Source organism: Delphinapterus leucas, chromosome 10 (genome assembly GCF_059928025.1).
Source record: "Delphinapterus leucas isolate spDelLeu-1000000601 "Yukka" chromosome 10, BTC_Dleu_Yukka2, whole genome shotgun sequence".
Classification (NCBI taxonomy): domain Eukaryota; kingdom Metazoa; phylum Chordata; class Mammalia; order Artiodactyla; family Monodontidae; genus Delphinapterus; species Delphinapterus leucas.
In genome coordinates, this window is record NC_143138.1 from 99,472,729 (window position 1) to 99,498,252 (window position 25,524).

A 25,524-nucleotide genomic window follows, 5' to 3' on the forward strand; every position below is an offset into this window, starting at 1 on the left:
GGTGTTTATTAACCTTCCTACCACGGGGCAGGTGCTGTGCCGGGGGCTTTCCAGACACTAATGCTAGTCTGCAGAATAATCCTGCCAAGTGGGTATCGTCTCCATTTTAGAAGAGGAAGCAGGTTCCAAGAGACCGACTAACCTGTCCACCGTCCCACAGCTAATACTCTTAATTTGAACCCAGGTCTTTCTGACTGCAAAGTCCCCCAAATATAATTATTTTTTTCCTCTTTGATTTGCTAAAAAAAAAAAAAGCTAATGACTAGTACTTGGTCAATTTTAAGTTTTTCTCCCAATATTTTTCTTTCATGACGACCATCAAATAGTAGCAGAACACCCAAACCTCTTGGAAAATGAATACTGGAAATGAAATGAATGTTCTGGAGACTCTTGGAAACTGGATCCTGAGGAAACCTGTCTGGAGCCTCAGCGGCTCGCCTCCTTCATGAACCAGTCTGCTTGAGGCACGTCAGTGTGCAAGTTTAATCAAGCAGAACATTTCTGACCCAACTAGATGCTAAGTACATCAACATATTCTCAGCTAAATCATGGTTCGTATGAGACATAGAAGCACAGGTGTTTCATCATCTTCTGCAAAGGAAGCTGGCTTCCAGGTGCTCTGCGGCCGAAACAGGTTTGCGCACCCTGGTTCTGACTCCACGAAGATGCAATTTACGGGCAGGAAAGCTTCCTGGACGAATAGAGTGAGGGAGAGCTCTCTCAGCACCTTAGAAAACCCAGCCCTGCGAGGTGTCTGCTTCTCTTCCCTGGGAGTCAGAAGATGTCCTTTCCCTTTAAATGTGCACCTGGAAAGTTCTCTATCAAACCAGACTGACACAGGCAGGCCCTCCACCCTGCCAACAAGAGCAGTCACTGAGATCCAGGATGGCTGTTGACTAGCTGGCGGGGTTAGCACAGATGGACTAGCTGGACCACGGACAGAAGGGGGGCACTTGCCATGAAGGGACCACACTCCACAGGCCCAGGGGGTGGAGCCCGCGATCTCCTGACTCCCACAGCTGCCCTCGGACCTCACCTCTCTCCCTCTGAGGCTCAGGCCACGAGCCAGAACACTGTTCCTCTTGCTGACCTCCGACATTCGAGGCAGGCCTTGGAGCCCTGCTCACCAGCCACCCCAGGGTCACATTCCCTGCTGCTGTCCTGGCGATTTCTGACATCTACGTGCACAACTCACCCTTCAACTATGTTTCTCAGGACAGCATTGCTGTTTCGGGAAGGTGGCCAGGGTATAATCGTTCTGCAGTCCCATTTCCACTATGTAAACTGCTACAAATTTTAAGAGACGTGTGTGCTGAGAAGTCTTAAAATAAAGTCAAACCACTGTGCTGGTGCAGGAATCTTAGTACAGATCCAGACTTTTTACTGCACTCCTACTGAAAGCGACGTGTTACGAAGCACATTATCCCACTGGATCCTAAAGGTAAGCATTTGAACTTTTACTTTTGTATTTGTAGTTAATCTAGCTCTAAAAAGGGTTTGGGCATCTCTAAAAAAGCAGTTGTGGTGCTACTATGTGATGTCAGGATTAATATCACTACAGTTTTACAGATTGAAAAAAAAAAACCCTGACGGGACTTCCCTGGTGGTCCAGTGGGTAGGATTCCGCACTCCCAAGGCAGGGGGCCCGGGTTCGATCCTTGGTAGGGGAACTAGATCCCGCATGCCACAACTAAGAGTCAGCATGCCGCAACTAAGAATCCAAATGCCACAACTAAATATCCCACATGCAGCAATTAAGTCCCGACACAGCCAAATTAATTAATTAATCAATCAATTAATGAAAAAAAACAAACCCTGAGACTTAGAATAAATGTGGTCCCCAAGGCTACATAGTAATTGGTATAATGGAAGCTTGAACTTAAATCTAAGAGGTATAGTGAGAAGAACAGACTGCAAAATGGGAATATTAACATCCACCTGGCAGGGTTATTGTAGGAAAATGATACAATTTACGTGAAGGGGAGGCGAGCACAGCAATGTTGCCTTCCTTCCCCTCCATCTTCAGATTCTCAGCTCTTTCCATTATACCACTCTGCCTCCTCTTCACCGCAGTTCATCAGAGAGGATATTATACATCAGCTTTACAATGGATAAAATACTACCACCGTCATTTACTTTGAGCTTCATGCCAACCCTTGCAAAGTAGGCATTATCCCCATTTTCCAGACGAGGAAACCCAACTTCTTAGAGGATGAATGACCTCCTGGGGCTTCTCAGGTGACAAGCAACAGGGTTGGGATTGGAACCCCAGTCTAACGACCCCCAGAGGTCACACCTTTCCCGTTAAACCACGCACTTTCTGAGTCAATTATTAAGCTTCTAACAGCAATAAGCATAGAAGGAATATGTATTTCCTTTAGATAAGTTAATACTATGTGGAAATATCATTTGGGAATTGGAAAGTAGAAACGCTTTCTCTTCTGTGAGTAAAAAGGAAAGAGAAACTGAGAAGAGTGTTCGCTACAAAATCGTACGTACGTACGTAATCGTGTAAAATAATCATGTAGTTTAAGGTTCACACGCAAACCTGATGGAAACATAAAAATATATATAGGGCTTCCCTGGTGGCACAGTGGTTGAGAGTCCGCCTGCCGATGCGGGGGACGCGGGTTCGTGCCCCGGTCCGAGAGGATCCCACGTTCCACGGAGCGGCTGGGCCCGTGAGCCGTGGCCGCTGAGCCTGTGCGTCCGGAGCCTGTGCTCTGCAACGGGAGAGGCAACAGCGGTAAGGGGCCCGCGTACCGCAAAAAAAAAAAAAAAATATATATATATATATATATATAAATAAAGCATAAAAATATTCTGATAGAAACATCATAAAATATGCTTATTGCATATTTTAAAAATACATGTATTTTACATTTATAAATGAGTTAAACATTTGTAAAACTTTCATTCTTTTGTTGGAAGAAAATCTGTTTCTTTTGTCTTGAATAAAGATATCTGGGAAACATATGTTTGTTGTTCTAGTTAAATAAAACCACTGAGAGCTCTACATTTGTGGTGGCTGTGGCTGTACTCTTAATAAAAATAATGAAAATATTACCCAAGCCCCTCCCTGACCTGCTGACTTGGAAATAGGTCACCTCCCAGTGAATTCACAGTTATGTGCTTCGATTAGCATCGGATTCTGGAAGAGCTCCAAAATTTGAAAACCAAACTGCTTTCAGCATCTGGTCCTCCCAAAAAGGAAACCTTAAAATTATCTTTGAGTTATGAAGGATGCATAATAAGGTTATGTTAAACAACTAGAGTATAGTTACAAAAGAAAAACTGAAATGGAATCTCCTGTACCAGGGATGGAATCAAGTCTAAATAAATATTTAAATCACAATGTAAATGCATTTGATGAAAATTTTCAATCAAGGTTTTTGGACTAAAGCATATATTGGAACCTTACTCATTTGGTTTCAATTAAGTTTTCAATATAAAAATATGTAATTGGCCAAGGAACAGGGCGTCAAAACCTCAGATCCCACAGGGCCAGGCAGGTAATATAAACCAGAGTTTGGAGAGATGAGTTCCCCCACCTGCAAAATGAGAATAATAAAAATATATGTCTCACAGCACTGTTATGAGGCTTAAGTTAGATAATGCCCGTGAAAAAGGATTCAGAGACATGTATATAGCTGTTAAGACTCTGCACAAAGTGGCCATTGTGTTTGTATAATCTTTCCCCAACTGCTTTCTTTGAATGACATCACAAAGTCCTAAGAAGCTACTCTTTGTTTTACACATCCTCGACACACCCACAATCTTTCTTCTTTCCCATCCGTGATGAAGCTGATACAATGGCACAGGAACATCTAAAAGAGGGAAGTCAAACAAAGTGGGATGTTCCTGCTTCATCATTCTCCTCAACAAACTTTTGTGAGAGCTTCCATGGGCAAGGCATGGGTGACTAGAAGAAATGAAGAGAGTTCTTACCAGTCATCCCATGAAGAGAGAACAGTCTTCATCGCACTTCAGAAAGAAACCAGGGTACAGACTGTGTGTAAAGGTCCAGGGGAGCACTACCCAGGGAAGACATCATGGGAGCCACAATTTTAAACTGTACAGTGGCACATTAAAACAAAAAAAGTAGGGACTTCCCTGGCGGTCCAGTGGTTAAGACTTCACCTTCCAATGTAGGGGGTGTGGGTTCAATCCCTGGTCGGGGAGCTAAGATCCCACATGCCTCATGGCCAAAAAACCAAAACAGAAAACAGAAGCAATATTGTAACAAATTCAATAAAGACTTTTAAAATGGTCCATATCAAGAAAAAAAAATCTTAAAAAGTAAAAAGGAACAGGTGAAATTAGTATTAACACTTATTAATGATATATTTAGCCAAGGTATCCAAAATATTATCATCACAATATACAATCAATATTAAAAATTATTCATGAGCCATCCTACATTCTTTTTTTTCATGCTAGGTCTTCGAAATCTGGCATAAATTCTACACTCACATCACATCTCACTTTGGAGCAGTCATACGTCAAGGGCTCTATGGCCACGTGTCTAGTGGCCACCATGCTGGGCTGCACAGGTCTGTGGGATCTTTAGAGAAAAGGGCTTAAAAAAAGTGTTAACATATAAACAGCCAATATTTGAATGTTTGTTCTATATTACAGGGGCTCTGAGGTGTTATAGCTGAAAAGATCTGGAAGAGAGTTGTTCCAGACAACTGAAAAGGAAAGAAACTGTTCTGAAAAGAGTTGTTGCCTTGGAACACAGACCTGGCTGCCGTGCTCCAATCTGGGAGTACTCCGCAAGACCACCCGGCCCCAGAGCTTCCCTGGAGGACCAGCGGAGGCCACTATTGAAGCTGCATCCCAGCCCAGCTTCTCCCTCAGCCTGCCCTCGCTTTCTTCCAGGGGCTGTTCCTCTACCACTCCCTGATAAACCTCCTGCAGGCCGATCCCCTTCTCAGAGTCTGTTTCCCAGGGAACCCCCCTAGGAGTTACATCCTCAGTGCTACATCATCCTTCTCGAGGGAAGTGACTCTATCAACAGACTGAGACTTTCGTCTGCCATAGTTGCCCAAGGACATGGAGGTCTGTGGGCCTTTTGCAGGATGATTAGCTACATCTCTGCAGCAAACGAGGAAAATACGTCATCACTGCAAATTCCCTCTTAGAAGTCCCTCCAGTCTCAGGAATCGTACTTGCTTCTCCAATTTCTATAAGACATTGAGAAACTTGCACTCAGTATGCGACTGTGGTAAGACTGGATTTCATCAGACGTCACAATGGGCCCCCCGTTTTGGCACTGCTGCCTCACATGTGAGGTGTGTAGATACTCAGGTCAAAAGTCCCAGCAGCTCTTCGAAGTGCACCACTGGCTCTGGGGCAGGCTGAGGAGTCCTACTCTCCAGCAGAGGGCTGGAAGCAATGTACCCAGGCATTTCTTGGCATTGCACTGGAGGGCCACCAAACAGAGTAGGACCTCCTCTGAGCTGTCCCTGTGTCCTAAAGTCTAGCTTGGCTTAGAGATGAGAGGCAGCCCTGGTTTGAGACCCTAAAACTAAACTCTAAATTCTCAGGCAAAAGAAATTAAAGCCCTACTTGCTGTTTCCTGTCAACTCCTTAACTCCTACCATTCCTATGAGGCCATCTCAAGGGACTTCTCCATAAGACCTTTCTTCTGCTTATTTTTAAAAGCTTTATTGAGATATAATTCACATACCATACAATTCACTGTTTAATATACTTAAACCACTGAATTTAAGTACAATTCAATGGTTCTTAGTGTATCCACAGAGCTGTGCAACCGTAACTACGGTCAGTTTTAGAACATTTTCAATAACCCAAAAAGAAACCCCTCATCTCTTAGCTGTCATTCCCAAGCCCCCTCCATTACCCACCTCCGGCCTCAGGTAACCACTCACCTACCTTCTCTATACATTGGTCTATTCTGGGTATTCAATAGACACTGAGTCATACAATATGGGGTCTTTTGCGTGTGGCTTCTTTCGCTGAGTGTAATGTGCTCAAGGGGCATCCCACACTGCAGCATGTGTCAGCACTTCATTCTTTCCTATTGCTGAATAATATTCCGTTGTAAGGGGTATACCACATTTTCTTCATCCATTCATCATCATGGACACTGGGATGTTTCCACTTCTTGGCTAGTGTGGATCACGGTGCTGTGAGTATTTACATACACGTTTTTGTTTGGGCATCTGTGATCATTTCTCTTGGGTGTGTAGCTTAAAGTGGGGTTGTTGGATGATGTGGTAACTGTTTAACCATTTGAGGAAGTGCAAGATGGTTTTCCACAACAGCTGCACCCTCCCTCAATTCCCACAAGCAGTGGCTGAGGGCTCTGATTCTCCACATCTTCACCAATGCTTGCCATTTTCTGTTTTTTTGATTAGGGCCACCCTAGTGGGTGTAAAGTGGTAGCTCATTGTGGTTTGATTTGCATTTTCCTGATGACTAATGATGTCGAGCATCTTTTCATGTGCTTATTGGCTGTTTATCTTCTTTGGAAAAATGTCTATTCAGATCCTTTGCCCATTTTAAAATATGGTTGTCTTCTTATTATTGAATTAAATAGTTCTTTATATATCCTAGGTACAAGGACCTTCTCCAATATATGATTTGCAAATATTTTCTCCCATTCTGTGGGCTGTCTTTTCACTTTCTTTATGGTGTCCGTTGAAGCACAAAAGTTTAAAATTTTGATGATGTCTAGTATATTTTTTTCTTTTGTTGCTTGCGCTTTTGGTGTTCTAAGAAACCGTTGACTACTTCAAAGTTATGATTTACTCATGTTTTCTTCTAAGAGTTATATATTTTTAGCTGTTACACTTAGGCTTTGATCCATTTGAGTTAATTTTGGTATGGTGTGAGGTAAGGGTTCAGCTTTTTTGACCCTCCCAATTGAATGTGACCTTTCCCACTTAGTCAGTCAGGATAGGCTAGGTTATGTTGCAGTAACAAGTATTTCCCAAATCTCAGAGGCTACAACCACAAATGTTTGTTTTCCACTCATGCTAAGAGTGCATCGTGGGTCAGCTGTGGCTCTGCTCCACGTTTTCTTCACTCTGCGAACCAGACTGTTGGCGTTGCCTCTCCCTGGAACACTGCCAGTCCTATGGCAGGGGGAAACAAGACAGGATAGACTCTGGGCTGACACCTTAAGTTTCTGTCCAGAAGTGACATGTGTCTCTTCCATTCTCACTTCATTGGTCAAAACAAGTCATAAGGCTAAATCTGATATCTATGGGGAAAGAAAATTAATCCTCCCGTAGGGCAGGCACTCCAAGGAGGAAACACTGATCATTCAGGGGAACAGGAATACAAGTTAACACTTCCTCACTATCCCCTGTATGACTTGATGCCTTGTTCTCCTGGTTTTCCTTCCGAACTCAGCATGCCAGAACCTGAATTTATCACCGTCCTCATCACCCCAAAATCTGCTCCTCGTCCTGGACCCCTGACTTGGGAGACAGCACCCCATCCTCCTGGTTGCCCCAGCCAGAACCTTGACGCCACCTTCTCCATGTTCAACCATCAAGCTGTACTGAGACTGCTTCCTAAACATCAGTTGAAGTTGTCTCTCTGGGTCCATTCTTGGTGATTGTGCCCTAGACCACCACTGTCTCTCCACTGGATGATCAGAGTCCTGTCCCTTCAAATCCATTCTCCATGTTGAGGCCATAATCATTTCCATAAAATGAAAATCGTTTTCTACTCTCCAGCTCAAAATCCCTGCTGGCTCTTCATTGCTCTGGGGGTAAGGATTAATACACTAACAGGCCTTGTAAGACCTTTCATGATCTGGCTTCAGTCATCTCTCCAGCCTCACTTCTGTACGGTATCAGCCCGGCATTTTATTGCTCTTGCTCTAACTTTAGTTCCCTAAATGCACGGTGATGACTTCACTCAGGGCTTTTATCCCCATGTGTGCGATACTGTTCCTCCTCTTCTGGGTAAATCGTACTTGTTCTTAAAGTACTAGGCTGGGCATCACTTGCTCCTTCCTTCAGACTAGGCGATCACTAAGTGATGGGAAGATGGTTTAGCTAAGAGGCTAAAAGGAAGGGCTCTGGAACCCGACGCCCCAGTTTTGAATCCTGGCTGTCATCTACGAGCTGTGAAACAGTGTGCAGGGTATAGCTTCCCTGGGCCTCCATTTCCTCAGGCATAAAATAGGGGATAATAAGAGTCCCTATTACATAAGGCTGTGGGGAGGATTAAATGAATAAATACAGAGAGAATGCTGAGAATAGCACCTGACACACTGGGAGGGCTCAAACAATACTTGCCTTTACTTTTATGTATCTTCATAGCAGCCTATAGTGACCCCTATAATTCAGCATTTATCAGACAAACATAATTCACAATTTACTGACCTGACTACTTTTCTGCATTGTAAGATCCTTAGAGTTGGGACAATGTCTTATTCATTATCAGTGCTCCAGTTGACATGTAGTTAGCATTTATTAAGTACTAAGTCAATTAATCCATGAACTTCTCTTCATGGCATTGATCCCTTCTCATCTTGTATTATGATATGAGGATGAACTCTGTCCTCCCTACTTGCTAATCTTACGGAGGGCAGGATCCCATCTCCCCCCAGCCCCACATCGCTAAGCAACATTGAATTACTACCAGTTGAATTCAATTCTCTTGAGAGCCTTTAGCCTTTTCCTGCTTTTCCACCTGCTACAGTCCCTGATGTATAATACTTCCATGTAACCCATGGTAACCTGGAATTCCAGGGAAAGACTTTCTTTTGTCTGTAGCCCAAACATTATAGTTGGTCAGTCATATAGGAAGGGGTTGAGGGTAATGAAACTCAAGTTAGAGTTAGGAGCTACATTTAGGTGGGGTGTCCTGTAATTTCTGAAAAGAATATGAGCCTGGAGATTTTGTTCTTCTTGATCTCATAAAAGCTACTGAAACCCTAGGTGCTGTTACAATTGACCTACCTGCTGGGTGGGTAGAAGAGCAGGCTGAAGTAAAAGGGGGATTAAGTGGGATGTAAAAGCTGCATGTTTTAGTCCAGGCTGTCAGCAAATACATGTGGCCTTGGAAGTTGCAACCTGTCTGGGACCTCCTTATCCCACCGGGACAGTGAGGGAGGGTAAACGGTCTCTAGGCTCCCCAGCGAGTCTGATATTTCATGCATCATCTCTCCAGAAGGAGCTCATTCTAGGAAGGAATGTTTTTATCATTCCACTTGATCTCAGAAGAAATAGAAATAGTGTAGGAGAAACTAAACCAGATGACTTTAGTCCCAAGGCTAGTGATGGCTGAAAATAATCACAGGAGAGATCATCTGGATGAACTTGGAGAGAATTACCCACCTCTTGCAGGCAAGGGCCAAAGTGGGGTGTGATGCTGAACAGCAAGTGAACTTCTGAGTCGGACAGACCCAAATGCAAACCCCAGCCTTGCCACGTACTAGCTGTGGGGTGGTGGGCCCGCTATGGAACCTCTTTAACCCTGAGTTTCCTTGGTTGTAAAAAAAAAAAAACAGGAATCATATGGATGCTGTTGAAGCAGGGTAAGGATTAAAGGAAGCGGTTTATGTATGACCCCTGGTGTTCACAGGCCTTTGGCAACTGTTGGGTCATTTCCCTGTTCCGTTCCATCCTCCATTAATTTAAAGGACTTGCACACTCACTGGTACCTGTGCCACTGGACCCACTTGCTCCTCAGCACAGGTTGCCAGTGGGCACTTCTGTGGGTTAGATGAGCTCGGGAACTTTTTGGTCAGGACCACACAGAGTGCCTGGGTCGACGAGCATCTTCTCTTAGTCAGATACAGTGAGTCTGATCAAATTCACACTCCTGCTTCTTTCTGTTCACTGAGGGTGTTTTGGTAGTTAGGGGGGGTCCTGGAGGGCAGGGCTCAGCGGGGAGACACGGGGCCACACAGTACCTCAGTGGAGCAGGAATCCATGATTCAGCTGGAGCTGCAACCCAGGACTGGCCGTGGAGACACCTTAGGAACGACAGGATTACCTCTTAATTGTAAGGAGTTCTGCTCACGTGACAGAGTATAGAAGGCCTCTCAACACGCGGCTCTCCCGACGCTCACCTGGGGATCGTGTGGGCACACGCAGTGTGCAGGGGCAGCCCTCCAGTGCCGCACTGCCTTGTACTTGTACCCTTGCCATTTTTTCTCCCATCCCCCAAAGACTGCTCCTGCTGCAACCACATGAGCAAGCTCAGCCATCGCCTCCCTCAGGGAGGCCCAATGTCTCCCGGCTGCTCTGGGGCAGAGCTCACCTGGGATTTGCTCATGAGTCTTGGGTCACCAAGTCCCAAACTTTTTCCAAGGTTGCCCGGCTGAGAAAGAGACATGTTATGACCAGAAGCCATGACTCAATTCTAGAGGACGCTGCTTTGGGAATCAGGCTTTGCATTAGACAGTTGTGAATTCTCAGAGTGTTTTAAGGAATTCTAGCCAGATATCAGGGAGATTTCTTTATTTAGGCTTTATTTAGTTAACTAGTCATTTTTATAGGGCAGAGAGTAAAAGCTTCCCCAAAAGTCAAGTATTAGTCAAATGGAAGCAACATGAATGATAACAGCTACCGTTGACCGTGTACCTTCTGTGTGCCCAGCTGTGGATAAGCACAGTGGTTACGGGCGCCTAGACTGGATGCAGACTATTCAAACGTGTGTGTGGATCTTGGCTCTACCGCTTAACTAGCTGTGTGACGTTGGGTAAATTATTTAACCTCTCTGAGCCTCAGTTTCCTCATTTGTAGGATAGTAATAGTACCGACCTTATAGGATTGCAGTGAGGGTAAATGAGTTAATGCAAGAAACAGTCTTTAGCACAGTAAGCATTATCAAATTCTCACTACTCAACATGCAAAACTTGGAACATGTTCAACAGTGAAAGTTAATAAAAGACTAGAACGACCCAATAAAGACAGGACCACTAAGGATGCAGGTCCTGCAGGAGGGAAGATTGGGTCACCCCAGTAGGACAGTAGAAACACGGAACAGGTGATGAAAGAAAGATGCTGGGCGTGTCTGCTGTGACACCCTGACCAGTTCAGAAAAATTAGATGGGTGTATTTTCTTCCTTGCTTGATAACGTGTAGTACACACACTCACTCACTGACTGGCTCATATGTTTTTTGTTGTTTTTTTTTGCGGTACGCGGGCCTCTCACTGTTGTGGCCTCTCCCGCTGTGGAGCACAGGCTCCGGACGCGCAGGTCCAGCGGCCATGGCTCACGGACCCAGCCGCTCCGCAGCATGTGGGATTCTCCCAGACCGGGGCACGACCCCGTGTCCCCTGCATCAGCAGGCGGACTCTCAACCACTGCACCACCAGGGAAGCCCTCGTATGTATTTTTAACCCCCTTTATTCTCCTCTATTATTTTCTGTAAGAAGCGGTGGTGAACTTCACAGGTTAGTTTCTAGGTTACACGACAGTCAGGTGAGACTGTGATTGCAAGAGGAATTAGCATCACCCAGAGACGGATATAATGTTCTTTTCTGCCAGAAAGCAAGAGCATTTTCTTTTGTACCAAGGATAGTCCCTGGTGTCGGTGGAGCTGGGGGTGCTGCTGTTACCGTGGGAAGGTCACATATGGATTAAATGGTGTGCACGGATGCCCTGTCACTGGAGTGGACGTGGCAGTTTTTATCTGGTAGGACCCAGACACACGCCTATTCTTTACACTCCACTCTGGAATGTAAACTACCTTTCTCAGGCTTTCTTACCTGGTGACTTCCTATCAGGTTTTGCCAGTTGGAGACGGTGGCAGGAGGTCGGAGGGTGAGGGAAGAGCGAAGTTCCCCGGTTTGCCTCCAATATTCGTGGTCCCCTGTGGCCTCTGGGCAGGGGTGAGACCACTTTAGCAGCTCCCGCAGTGGCAGGGGCATTGGGCCGATTATCCAATGCTGCAAAACAAGCCTCCCCCAAACTTAGCAACTTCTAACAATAATCATTTTGTGATTCCCCCTCAGAGTTCTGGGAGCTTGACTGGTGGTCCTGGCTTGGGGTCTCATGCTTGGCCGCGGCCACTCACTCACTTGCCTGGCGGCTGGTGCTGTAGGCCAGAGCAGTTATACGTCCTTTCTGTGTGGCCTGGGCTTCCTTACAACATGGCGGCTGGGCTCTAAGAGCGAGTGTCCTGAGAGCCAAGGGGAAGGTGTGCCACATTTTAGGATCTCATCTTGTAAGCCAGGTTATCTCATTTGCTGCATTCTATCTGTTAGAAACAAGTCACTGAGGCCAGCCCACATTCAGGGAAGGAGAATTAAGAGTCCACCTACTGATGGGAAGACGGTCAAAGAATTTGCAAACATATTTTGAAACCACCACAGGCAGCATCTCTGGATCACAGCAAGCAGGTCAGCTTGGAGATTGCAGCCCCAGGATGTTAGCTGCTTCCTGATCCTTGGGAGTCATCCCTTCCTCCTTCTCCCTTTTGTAACTAATTCCCTTGATAAAATCCCCTCTGTTTGATATACCCAGGACTGTTTCTCTTTTCCTGACGGATATATGCAGGCTATCCCTAGCTATCCAAACTCACCATCTGAATTGAATAGTAGAGTGACTTGTAGAAACATGAACTATTATCATGTGCCAAGAACCATGCTAGGTGCTGAACATATGTTTCCTCATTTAATTCTAATACCAGCCCTGCCAGGGAGGTATGAGTGTACCTACCTCACAGCACAGAAACTGAAGCTCAGAAAGGTTAAATAACTTGCCCAAGAACATGGCTGGAAGGAAGTCTGACTCTCAAGTACGTTTATTTTTTGGGTCCTGGAGTTCGAGAAGAGCTACTTCCTGCCATAGAATTCCTTTTTCCTCAGAGGAAGTCTCAGCCCTCATCCTTATATACCTGTTTGATGACTCCCAACTTAGATATCTATACTTCAAAATGCATTGAGGAAAAGGAAGATAAGAATACATCTAGGAGAAGTGGAACACAGAGACTCAAGCATTCATCAATTATGAAAGCTACAGGGTGTGTAGGAAAAGGCACCAGACCAGGGAGTTTGCAGGCCTGCGTCAAGCCTCAGCCACAATGCTCATGTGCATTCTGACCCTCGGCTGTCATTTTCTCTCTTGTGGCCTCAGGTATCCCCACACTGGAAAATTACCCTGATATTCTGTGCTCTTCTGAGTATTTACTGTCTCAACTAGTTGGGGACATAAAAGGCTATATTAGATACAGGGGGGACAAGTTAAAGTTAAAATAAAGCCAGTTTATAGGGCTTCTGAAAAAAATTTTATTTTATTATTTTTTAATACAGCAGGTTCTTATTAGTTATCTATTTTATACGTATTACTGTATATATGTCAATCCCAAACTCCAAATTCATCCCACTCCCCCCAGGCCCGCACCCCTGCTTTCCCCCCTTAGTGTCCATACGTTTGTTCTCTACATCTGTACCTCTATTACTGCCTTGCAAACCAGTTCATGTGTACCATTTTTCTAGATTCCACATGTATGCATTAATATACGATATTTGTTTTTCTCTGACTTACTTCACTCTACATGACAGTCTCTAGGTCCAGCCATGTCTCTACAAATGACACAACTTCATTCCTTTTTATGGTTGGTAATATTCCACTGTATATATGTACCACATCTTCTTTATCCATTCGTATGTTGATGGGTATTTAGGTTGCTTCCATGACCTGGCTATTGTAAATAGTGCTGCAATGAACATTGGGGTGCATGTGTCTTTTTGACTTATGGTTTGCTCTGGGTATATGGCCAGTAGTGGGATTGCTGGGTCATATAGTAATTTTATTTTTAGTTTTTTAAGGAAGCTCCATACTGTTTTCCATAGTGGCTGTATCAATTTACATTCCCACCAACAGTGCAAGAGGGTTCCCTTTTCTCCACACCTTCTCCAGCATTTGCTGTTTGTACATTTTCTGATGATGGCCATTCTGACTGGTGTGAAGTGATACCTCGTAGTTTTGATTTGCATTTCTCTAATAATTAGTGATGTTGAGCAGTTTTCATGTGCCTCTTGGCCATCTGTATGTCTTCTTTGGAGAAATGTCTATTTAGGTCTTCTGACCATTTTTGGATTGGGTTGTTTTTTTAATATTGAGCTGCATGAGCTGTTTATATATTTTGGAGATTAATCCTTTGTCTGTTGATTTGTTTGTAAATATCTTCTCCCATTCTGAGGGTTGTCTTTTTGTCTTGTTTATAGTTTCCTTTGCTGTGCAGAAGCTTTTAAGTTTCATTAGGTCCTATTTGTTTATTTTTGACTTTATTTCCATTACTCTAGGAGGTGGGTCAAAAAAGATCTTGCTGTGATTTATGTCAAACTGTTCTTCCTATGTTTTCCTCTAAGAGTTTTATACTGTCCGGTCTTACATTTAGGTCTTCAATCCATTTTGAGTTTATTTTTGTGTATGCTGTTAGGGAGTGTTCTAATTTCATTCTTTTACATGTAGTTGTCCAGTTTTCCCAGCACCACTTATTGAACACACTGTCTTTTCTCCATTGTATATCCTTGCTTCCTTTGTCATATATTAGTTGACCATAGGTGTGGGGGTTCATCTCTGGCCTTTCTGTCCTGTTCCATTGATCTATATTTCTGTTTTTGTGCCAGTACCATATTGTCTTGATTACTGTAGCTTTGTAGTATAGTCTGAAGTCAGGGAGTCTGATTCCTCCAGCTTCATTTTTTTCCCTCAAGACTGCTATGGCTATTTGGGGTCTTTTCTGTCTCCATACAAATTTTAAGATTTTTTGTTCTAGTTCTGTAAAAAACGCCATTGGTAATTTGATAGGGATTGCATTGAATCTGCAGATTGCTTTGGGGAGTACAGTCAAAACATTGATTCTTCCAATCCAAGAACATGGTATATCTCTCCATCTGTTTGTGCCATCTTTGATTTCTTTCATAAGTGTCTTACAGTTTTCTGAGTACAGTACCTCCTTAGGTAGGTTTATTCCTGGATATTTTATTCTTTTTGTTGCAATGGTGAATGGGATTGTTTCCTTAATTTCTCTTTCTGATCTTTCATTGTTAGTGTATAGGAATGCAAGAGATTTATTTTATTTCTTTTTTTAAAATAAATTTATTTATTTAGTTTTGGCTGTGTTGGGTCTTCGTTGCTGTGTGCAGGCTTTCTCTAGTTGCAGCGAGTGGGGCTACTCTTTGTTGTGGTGCGTGTGCTTCTCATTGCGGTGGCTTCTCTTGTTGCGGAGCACAGGCTCTAGGTGTGCAGGCTTCAGTAGTTGTGGCACACGGGCTCTAGAACGCAGGATCAGTAGTTGTGGCACGCGGGCTCTAGAACGCAGGCTCAGTAGTTGTGGCACTCAGGCTCTAGAATGCAGGCTCAGTAGTTGTGGCACACGGGCTTAGTTGCTCCGAGGCACGTGGGATCTTCCCGGACCAGGGATCGAACCCATGTCCCCTGCATTGGCAGGCGGATTCTTAAACACTGCGCCACTTCCAGGGAAGTCCCTAGGAATGCAAGAGATTTCTGTGCATTAATTTTGTATCCTGCAACTTTACCAAATTCACTGATTAGCTCTAGTAGTTTTCTGGTGGCATCTTTAGGATTCTCTATGTATAGTCTCATGTCATCTGCAAACAGTGACAGTTTTACTTCTTCTTTTCCAATTTGTATTCCTTTTATTTCTTTTTAAACTCTGATTGCCGCTGGCTAGGACTTCCAAAACTATGTAGAATAAGAGTGGTGAGAGTGGACATCCTTGTCTTGTTCCTGATCTTAGAGGAAATGCTTTCAGTTTTTCACCATTCAGAATGATGTTTGCTGTGGGTTTGTCATATATGGCCTTTATTATGTTGAGGTAGGTTCCCTCTATGCCCACTTTCCGGAGAGTTTTTATCATAAATGGGTATTAAATTTTCTCAAAAGCTTTTTCTGCATCTATTGAGATGATCGTATGGTTTTTATTCTTCAAATCGTTAGTATGGCGTATCCGTTGACGGATTTGCGTATATTGAAGAATCCTTGCATCCCTGGGATAAATCCCACTTGATCATGGTGTATGATCCTTTTAATGTGTTGTTGGATTCTGTTTGCTAGTATTTTGTTGAGGATTTTTGCATCTATATTCATCAGTGGTATCGGTCTGTAATTTTTTTTGTAGTACCTTTGTCTGATTTTGGTATCAGGGTGATGGTGGCCTTGTAGAATGAGTTTGGGAGTGTTCCTTCCTCTGCAATTTTTTGGAAGAGTTTGAGAAGGATGGGTGTTAGCTCTTCTGTAAATGTTTGATAGAACTCACCTGTGAAGCCATCTGGTCCTGGACTTTTGTTTCTTGGAAGGTTTTTAATCACAGTTTCAATTTCATTACTTGTGACTGGTCTGTTCAGATTTTCTGTTTCTTCCTGGTTCAGTCTTGGAAGGTTATACCTTTCTAATAATTTGTCCGTTTCTTCCAGGTTGCCCATTTTATTTGCATAGAGTTGCTTGTAGTAGTCTCTTAGGAGGCTTTCTATTTCTCTGGTGTCCATTGTAACTTCTCCTTTTTCATTTCTAATTTTATTGATTTGAGTCCTCTCTCTCTTTTCACTTGATGAGTCTGGCTAAAGGTTTATCAGTTTTGTATATCTTCTCAAAGAACCAGCAAATTGATCTTTGCTATTTTTTTCTTTGTTTCTATTTCATTTATTTCTGCTCTGATCTTTATGATTTCTTTCCTTCTACTAACTCTGGGTTTTGTTTGTTCTTCTTTCTCTAGTTCCTTTAGGTGTAAGGTTAGATTGTTTATTTGAGATTTTTCTTTTTCTTGAGGTAGCACTGTAATGCTATAAACTTCCCTCTTAGAACTGCTTTTGCTGCATCCCACAGGTTTTGGATCATCATGTTTTCGTTGTCATTTGTCTTGAGGTATTTTTTGATTTCCTCTTTGATTTCTTCAGTGATCTCTTGGTTATTCAGTAGTATATAGTTTAGCCTCCATGTATTTGTGTTATTACATTTTTTTCCCCTGTAATTTATTTCTTATCTCATAGCATTGTGGTCAGAAAAGATTCTTGATATGAATTCAATTTTCTTAAATTTACCGAGGCTTGTTTTGTGACCCAAGATGTGATCTATCCTGGAGAATGTTCCGTGTGCACTTGAGAAGGAAGTGTAATCTGATGTTTTTGGATGGAATGTCCTATAAATATCAATTAAATCTATCTGGTCTATTGTGTCATTTAAAGCTTGTGTTTCCTTATTTATTTTCTGTCTGGATCATCTGTCCATTGGTGTAAGTGAGGTGTTAAAGTCCCCCAGTATTATTGTGTTACTGTCGATTTCTTCTTTTATAGCTGTTGGCATTTGCCTTATGTATTGAGGTTTTCCTATGTTGCGTGCATATATATTTATAATTGTTATATCTTCTTCTTGGATTGATCCCTTGATCATTATGTAGTGTTCTTCCTTGTCTCTTGTAACATTCTTTATTTTAACATCTATTTTATCTGACAGGAGTATTGCTACTCCAGCTTTCTTTTGATTTCCATTTGCATGGAATATCTTTTTCCATCCACTCACTTTCAGTCTGTATGTATCCCTAGGTCTGAAGTGGGTCTCTTGTAGACAGCATATATATGGGTATTGTTTTTGTATCCATTCAGTGAGCCTGTGTCTTTTAGTTGGAGCATTTAATCCATTCACGTTTAAGGTAATTATTGATATGTATGTTCTTATTACCATTTTCTAATTGTTTTGAGTTTGTTTGTGTAGGTCCTTTTCTTCTCTTCTGTTTCCCACTTAGAGAGGTTCCTTTAGCATTTGTTGTACAGCTGGTTTGGTGGTGCTGAATTCTCTTAGCTTTTGCTTATCTGTAAAGCTTTTGACTTCTCCGTCAAATCTGAATGATATCCTTGCCAGGTACAGTAATCTTGGTTCTAGGTTCTTCCCTTTCATCACTTTAAATATATCATGCCACTCCCTTCTGGCTTGTAGAGTTTCTGCTGAGAAAACAGCTGTTAACCTTATGGGAGTTCCCATGTATGTTATCTGTCATTTTTCCCTTGTTGCTTTTACTAATTTTTCTTTGTCAATTTGATTACTATGTGTCCTGGCGTGTTTCTCCTTGGGTTCATCCTGCCTGGGACTCTCTGCATTTCCTGGACTTGGGTGGCTATTTCCTTTCCCATGTTAGGGAAGTTTTTGATTATAATCTCTTCAAATATTTTCTCAGGTCCTTTCTCTCTCTCTTCTCCTTCTGGGACCCCAATAATGCGAATGTTGGTGCGTTAAATGCTGTCCCCAAGGTCTCTTAGGTTGTCTTCATTTCTTTTCATTCTTTTTTCTTTATTCTGTTCCGTGGCACTGAATTCCACCATCCTGTCTTCCAAGTCACTTATCTGTTCTTTTGCCTCAGTTATTCTGCTATTGATCCCTTCTAGTGTATTTTTCATTTCAGTTATTGTATTGTTTATCTCTGTTTGTTTGTTCTTTAATTCTTCTAGGTGTTTGTTCTGTAATTCTTCCAGGTCTTTGTTAAACATTTCTTGCATCTTCTCAATCTTTGCCTCCATTCTTTTTCCAAGGGCCTGGATCATCTTCACTATCATTATTCTGAATTCTTTTTCTGGAAGGTTTCCTAGCTCCACTTCATTTAGTTGTTTCTCTGGGGTTTTATCTTGTTCCTTCATCTGGTACATAATCCTCCGCCTTTTCATTTTGTCTGTCTTTCTGTGAATGTGGTTTTTGTTCCACAGGCTGCAGGATTCTGGGTCTTCTTGCTTTTGTGATCTGCCCTCTGGTGGATGAGACTATCTAAGAGGCTTGTGCAAGCTTCCTGATGGGAGGGACTGGTGGTGGCCAGAGCTCAGTAAAACTTTAATCCACTTGTCTGCTGATGGGTGGGGCTGCATTCCCTCCCTGTTGGTTGTTTGGCCTGAGGTGACTCAGCACTGGAAGCTACAGGCTCTTTGGTGGGGTTAATGGCAGACTCAAGTCCTGCAGGGCTCACGCCAATGAGTACTTCCCAGAGCTCCTGCTGCCAGTGTCCTTGTCCCCATAGTGAGCCACAGCCAACCCCGGCCTCTGCAGGAGACCCTTCAACAGTAGCTGGTAGGTTGGTTCAGGCTCCTATGGTGTCACTGCTCCTTCCCCTGGGTCCCGATGCACACACTACTTTGTGTGTGCCCTCCAAGAGTGGAGTCTCTGTTTCCCCCAGTCCTGCTGAAATCCTGCAATCAAATCCCGCTAGCCTTCGCAGTCTGATTCTCTGGGAATTTCTCCTCCTGTTGCCAGATCCCCAGGTTGGGGAGCCTGACGTGGGGCTCAGAACCTTCACTCCAGTGGGTGGACTTCTGTGGTATAAGTGTTCTCCAGTCTGTGAGTCACCCACCCAGCGGTTATGGGATTTGATTTTATTGTGATTGCGCCCCTCCTACCGTCTCACTGCGGTTCTCCTTTGTCTTTGCGTGTGGGGTATCTTTTTTGGTGAGTTCCAGTGTCTTCCTATAGATGACTGTTCAGCAGTTAGTTGTCATTCCAGTGCTCACACAAGAGGGAGTGAGCACACGTTCTTCTACTCCACCATCTTGAACCAACTTTGCAGCTTATAGGTCTTGAATAATCTTGTTATGGATTGAATGTTTGTGTTCCCTCAGAATTCTCTCACCACCCCCACCCCCAACGTGATGATGTTCAGAGGTGGGGCCTTTGGCAGGTAACATGGTCATGAGGGTGGAACCCTCATGAATGGGATTAGTATCCTTATAAGAAGAAACATGAGACCTTGCTTTGGGTCTGCTGGCTCCACTGTGAGAGAAGACACTGGGAAAACAGGCCTCTGCAACTAGGAAGAAGCTCTCACCAGAAACCGACCATATCAGCAACCCTGGTCTCAGACTTCCAGGCCCCAGAACTGTGAAAAATCAATTTCTGCTGTTTATAAGCCAACCAATGTGTGGTATCTGTCATGGCAGCCTGAACTGACCAAGGCTGATGAGAAATACTTATTTTATCCCATAAGCAGTGGGGAATCATTTTAGCTTCTTGAGGAAGAACCTGACCCAATAAAACAAAAACACTTGCAGAAGAAAACAGTAACAAAAACAATAATAGAAAGTAATGACAGAAGTGACATTTACTGAATGCTACCAGGCAGTGTCCTAGTACATAGGACACTTGGCTTGCAGGACCTTCACTACAGCCCAGGGAGGTCTGTACTGTTATTCCCTTTTCAGAGATGGTAAAACTCTTCAGAGACACTAAATAACTTGCCCAAAGTCACAAAGCTAGTCAGCAGTGGAGCGAAGATTCAACCCAGTTTGGTCATATCTTAAGCCTGAGCTCTTTTGGGTTGGAATGAGCTGAACCCAAAGGTAGAAAAAATTAGTAGAAAACTATTGTTCAAATTTTCAAAAGAACCTAAGGGTCTGCACTAGAGCACTGGGCAATGGAAACAGGGTGAGGTAGAGACAATCTGAGAAAAGAAAGACAAAACCTGAGCTTGGACTGAAGAGACGATGTGCCAGGCGAGGGAACAGACGCTGCTTCCCCCCCATCCCCCCATTTCCATCCATCTGTCAGCTCGTCCTGCAGCCCATGAGCTGGAGGGGAGGCAGGCTCAGGTCCAACCTCCTTGGCCTGGCTCCCCCTGGCCATTCCTGGTGCAGTGATGGGCAAGTTACCCATTAGGGCCCAGGAATCCAGACAGAGGCTTGCTGGGAACTGCTGCAGTTCTGTTGCTCTTCTAAGAGGGCTTCTGAAAGGAACTCCCCCTGTCTCCCCGGATGAAGATGGGGGTGCACACAGCCCTTGAGGCTGTTGTCAGGGGTCTCAGAGTTAAGAGGAGAGCTGGCCTTAGTGTGATGTCAATGTGGCAAAGGATGGAGAAAGGACAGAAATTGGTCTGTTAACCCCCTAAATCAATCCAACTCTGAAGCCCACCAACCTCTGACTTTCCAGCTCTTTGAGCTGAGGACTCCTTTGTCGTTTCCTGCTCCCCAAATGCTCCTGTTACATGGGAAAGCTCTGCACCGGTCTGTTGCAGGTTCCTCACTTGAGTCAATGCCACACACCCTCATGGAGAACAAGGAGAAATGTTAAACACCCAGATCCAGGAAGATGCTGACTGGAGCTCTCACTGGAGAAAACCGAGTGAGCGGATGGAGCCGAGGCAGACAGAGCCAAAGCTCCTGCCCTAGCATGGGGCTGCCGGTCCACAGAGCGTGCTCCGCCACTTAGACCTCCAACCCTCGTTGCCAAACAGACCACAGCTGAAGCTCTCAGGAAAGCAGGGCCCTGATGGTGCTGTGTAACGAGGACTCTTCTCATGCTGAGTCCTCAAAGGTATTAGTTCCCCCCGGATAAAGGTCTGACGCATACATATCCAAAATCCAGTACAGTATCATGCAAACCAAGACCTCTTCAAATTCAACCAAATAGGTCAGAGTAACAGACGCTGTTCTGTCAAAAAGGATCATTTTATTCAGCTACACATAACATAGATAAAAGCAAGCAAAATCAGGATGTTTTTCTCAGCCATCCTTTCCACATTTTATGCAGTTTTAGAGAACTATAAATCACTGATTTCTTCAGGCCTAAAAGAGAAAAGAAGAGAGAGTAAGAACACTGAGGCTTACTGAGTGGATGCTCAGTGGAGGTCCTGTGGTATTCGGATCAGACTCATCTTTGGAGTAGAACAGCGATGGGCTGACTGGGGTTCCAGGAGAGCCTGGGGGCCTGACAGGGTCCAGGAGACCCTGGGGCCATCGTGATCAACGGGAGGGAAAAGACTGATTTCCGCATCTGCTGAAGCAGTGATATGGATGCCAAAGGCACCCAAGCTTCTGGGGTAAGGGAGTCCTTTCAGATAGGAGCATGCTGCAACCTCTGAATTTAGCAGCTCTTTGAAAAAGGAGGAGAAAGGAAGGCAAAGACAAGACGCCGTATGTAAGTGAGCGTCCTTGGCCCCCCTTCTAGCCCCCGATGCCTCCCAACCACCCCCAGTGCACTGCTGCCATGTCCCTGCGTGTGACGCCAGTTTGCCCGCGGTGAAGGGCGTTCCCACCACACCCTGCCTGGTAGACGCCGCGATCCCGTTCAGATTGTTCCCCTGGAAGCACCGGGCTCCCCAGCCGATTCAGCCACTGTTCCTCCTGGTCCCACGGTGCCTGTGCTGACGCCCAGCTCAGCACTCACCACACTGCACAGTGCTCTCCTGTCCCTCTGCCTACACCGGGAGCTCCTTGAGGACAGGGACCTTGTCCTATTCATCCCGGGTTCCCCATCACTTAGTGCAGCACCCGGCACACAGCAGGTGCTCAGTAAACACCTGCAGTGATGGAACAGATGCACCTTGTTCAGACACCTGCCCTTCCAGCACCCCATCTACTGAGTCACAAGTGCCTGATGAAACCAGAGGAGAGGCTCTCGGGGGAGTTTACGGGAAAGAAGTCCAACGGCATGGACTAAGCGGGGTGCTGGGGTCCGTCAGGACTCACAGGATCCCATTTGCAGACGGTGTTACGGGCTTGACCTTCTTTGTGCTGAGGATGAGATCATTCAGTCTGTGTTTCAGGGTGTGGCCCAAAGATCCGAACAGTCTTTTCCACCCTGGGATCCAGACCGTGATCTGCGCTGCAGGTGTGACACGTAGTGTGGGCACCGCTCACCAGGTATAACAGGACTGGTTCCGGAGGCTCTGAGCACTGGCGTGCAAGCGCTCTCAAAAATACCTGATCATGTTACCTGTAGGCCGCCTCATGCACTTGGGACCTTTTACGACGCCGCTGCAGGCAGCGGCAGGTAAAAAGGCAGGGCACCGATAAAGTCATTAGTGAATGCTTCTAGAAGCTGTGGCCTCGCTTGTCCACTGACTGACTCCTGCAAACTGAGACTCGTCAAGAAACTCAGAGCTCCTTTTCCTGCCTCCACCCGTTTTAATTTTCTCCCTGGAGCAACCACTCTGGTAAACCTCACCCACTCGAGCACTGGGACTGGAATCTTATTACGTAAGGTGCTTTTTAAAATTCCAGGCAGAACCGATCAAGACACCAAGGTAGCTGCACACAGTAAGGGTCAACGCGGCAACTCCAGGGCACTGAGTCACAGCGAGAGGAAGAGGCATCGACCATGAAGAGTCCCAGCTCAGCTTCACAAACCTTCCTCACAGACTCTGGGGAGCTTAACATTTAAGGTAAATACACCACAGTCCACGAGCGGCATTGTGGAGCCATTGTTTGCTGCTAGTGGATAGAAACCTCCCTTAATTAAGAAGTCTCTCCCTTCAACAGCTCTGCCAGAGACATATTCTCAGGACGGCTGCAGCAGGGGACTGATCTGGCAAGGGCACTGGAATGGGAGTCAGGAGAGCGGAATGTTAGTCCCCGCTGGGGACAGGGAGACTCCCCATCTCTGGGCATCGACTTCCTCACCTGCAAACTGACAGGTTGGACTAGGTTACGGGTTCTCCAACAAGGGGCCAACAGACAGGCCTCAGTCTGAGAACTCCCTGAAGCTGCAGGGAGGTTTGCTGAGTGTGCGCACGTGTGCATGTCTGTGCAGAGGGCCCAGAGTTTTAGTCAGAGTCTCACTGGGAGCCAGGATTTTCAAAAGGATAAGAACCAAGAGATTAGAAGGAAGGATCCTGCCTTAATATTCTAGTTGCAACGAAGGTGGAGGACTAAACTTCATGAACTTGGAGTAGGCAATATTTCCTAAACAGGACACAAAAAGCTGCTAACCTTACAGGACAAAACTGATAAACTGGACTAAGTAAGATTAAGCACTTTTCATCAAAAGACACCATTAAGACACCGAGACGACAAGCCCTAGAGTGGGGGACTTTTGCATTCCACTTGTCCAACGAAGGACCTGTATCCACACTATACAGAGATTTCAGTGTAAAACAAAAAAAAGGCAGACAATTCAAAAGAAAAATGAGCAAAAGTAGAATAGGTACTTCACAAAAGAGGATCTCCAACCATGTAAGCATGTGAACAAACGCTCAACTTTATCGATCATCAGGAAAGTGCAAGTTAAAACTCCAATATGATACATCTACTCACCTACCAGAGGGCCTAAAAAGAAAAAGACCTACTATCAAGCACTGGTCACGGAGGTACTGCAGCAGGAACTCTGCTGCTTGGAGTGTAACCTAGACACTTGTTAGGTAGTATCTACCACACCTGGACATTCACACACTTTATGATACAGTAATTCCACCCGTAACTAAAAACCTAACAGAAATGCATACCTACACTCGCTCGAAGACAGGTACCAAAACATGCATAGCAGGACTCTTTGAAATAGCCCCAAACTGGAAACAACCCGGGAAATCATCAACAGTAGAAGGGATGAGCTGTGCTCTAGTCAGACGATGGATGAGTTGCAATGAGAATAAACGGACTACTCCCAACACCACGAGGAATCTCACTGCTGTTACAAGGCGTGAAAGACATGAGAGAGTATGTATTTATATGAAGTTCAAAAATGGGCAAAACAGAAGCATGGCATTAGAGGTCAGGACAGTAGGTACTCTGGGAGGAGCAGTGACTGGACGGGGCACAGTGGGGTTCTGGGGGAACTGGCCCTATTCTAGTTCCTCATCTGGGTACTGGGTTCACGAGTCTGTTCACTTTGTGAAAATTCACCAAATTTATGATTTGTGTACTTTTCTGTATATATGGAGACTTTCCCTACTACCAGAAAATTCAGAATCTTCCATTTATTCAGTCACTGAAATACACTGAACAGGCATTTCTTGGGCACCAACACATACGGGACACGGAGCTAGTTGTTCGGGACACCGGTATGAACAACAGCCCTGGTCTCTGCCCTCAAAGAGTTTATAATCCACAGACTTCTACTTGGCCGACACTGAGCTTTTGTGTGGTTTCTGCTTCCTTTCTAAAGACGATGGTGACTTAGGAAGTCTGCATTTAGAAGGCGTCTTGAAGGAAGACAGCCTGCTAAGAGAGAAACTCTACTCTAAGAACCATCATTGTTGACTTTGCTCCTTCCCCAGCGGATAAAGGTGCAAACATCTCCTTAGCGACATCCTGTTTAGGCAGATCCTTATTTACCTAAAGCTGGTCATTATGAACACTGATTAGTAACCAAAGTCAGGACTTTGTTTTGGAAGCAAACGGAAATCTACTCTAATATATGGCTCCTAAGGTTTTTCTTCTGTTGATTTCCAGTATGTTTCATGTTACCTACAGCAAAGTCACTACATATGTAATACTATGAATGCCCTGCGTGACCTTAAACTGATAGGTCCAGTGACAGACAAAATGCTCCAGGAAACAATGTGAGGCAGAGATGAGGCCAGGTTGTGAGAGGTCTCTACCTTCCCATAATCCTATATTTCAGATATTTAGGAGAGAAAATCAGTGAGCCCCAAACATTCTTCCAATTAATTTCCAACCACAGTTACCTATATCTACAAAGAAAATCTTTTCTGAGGCAGTTTTATTTTTAAAACTTTCAGGTTTAAGTGATAAATACATCACCAGAAAAATCTTTATTATCATGTGTTCTTCTTATTGAAACATGTAGGTACCAAAAAATGCGGATAAAATGTTTCAGTTATAAGAGATGAGAAGGAGAAGATAATCAATGAT

The 25,524-nt window shown here is 44.5% G+C and overlaps 1 protein-coding gene across 2 annotated transcripts in view; it reads right to left on the reverse strand.

The window, feature by feature from the left end:
- Positions 1 to 242: 242 nt before the first annotated feature.
- TAMM41 (TAM41 mitochondrial translocator assembly and maintenance homolog) overlaps positions 243 to 25,524 on the reverse strand; it is a 76,436-nt gene continuing 51,154 nt past the window's right edge. For both annotated transcript variants that reach the window (XM_022562847.2, XM_022562842.2), the window contains one exon: positions 243 to 21,498. In XM_022562847.2, the coding sequence (XP_022418555.1) occupies positions 21,422 to 21,498 (77 nt within the window). In that variant the 3' untranslated portion in view covers positions 243 to 21,421. The remainder of the gene's footprint in view (positions 21,499 to 25,524) is intronic.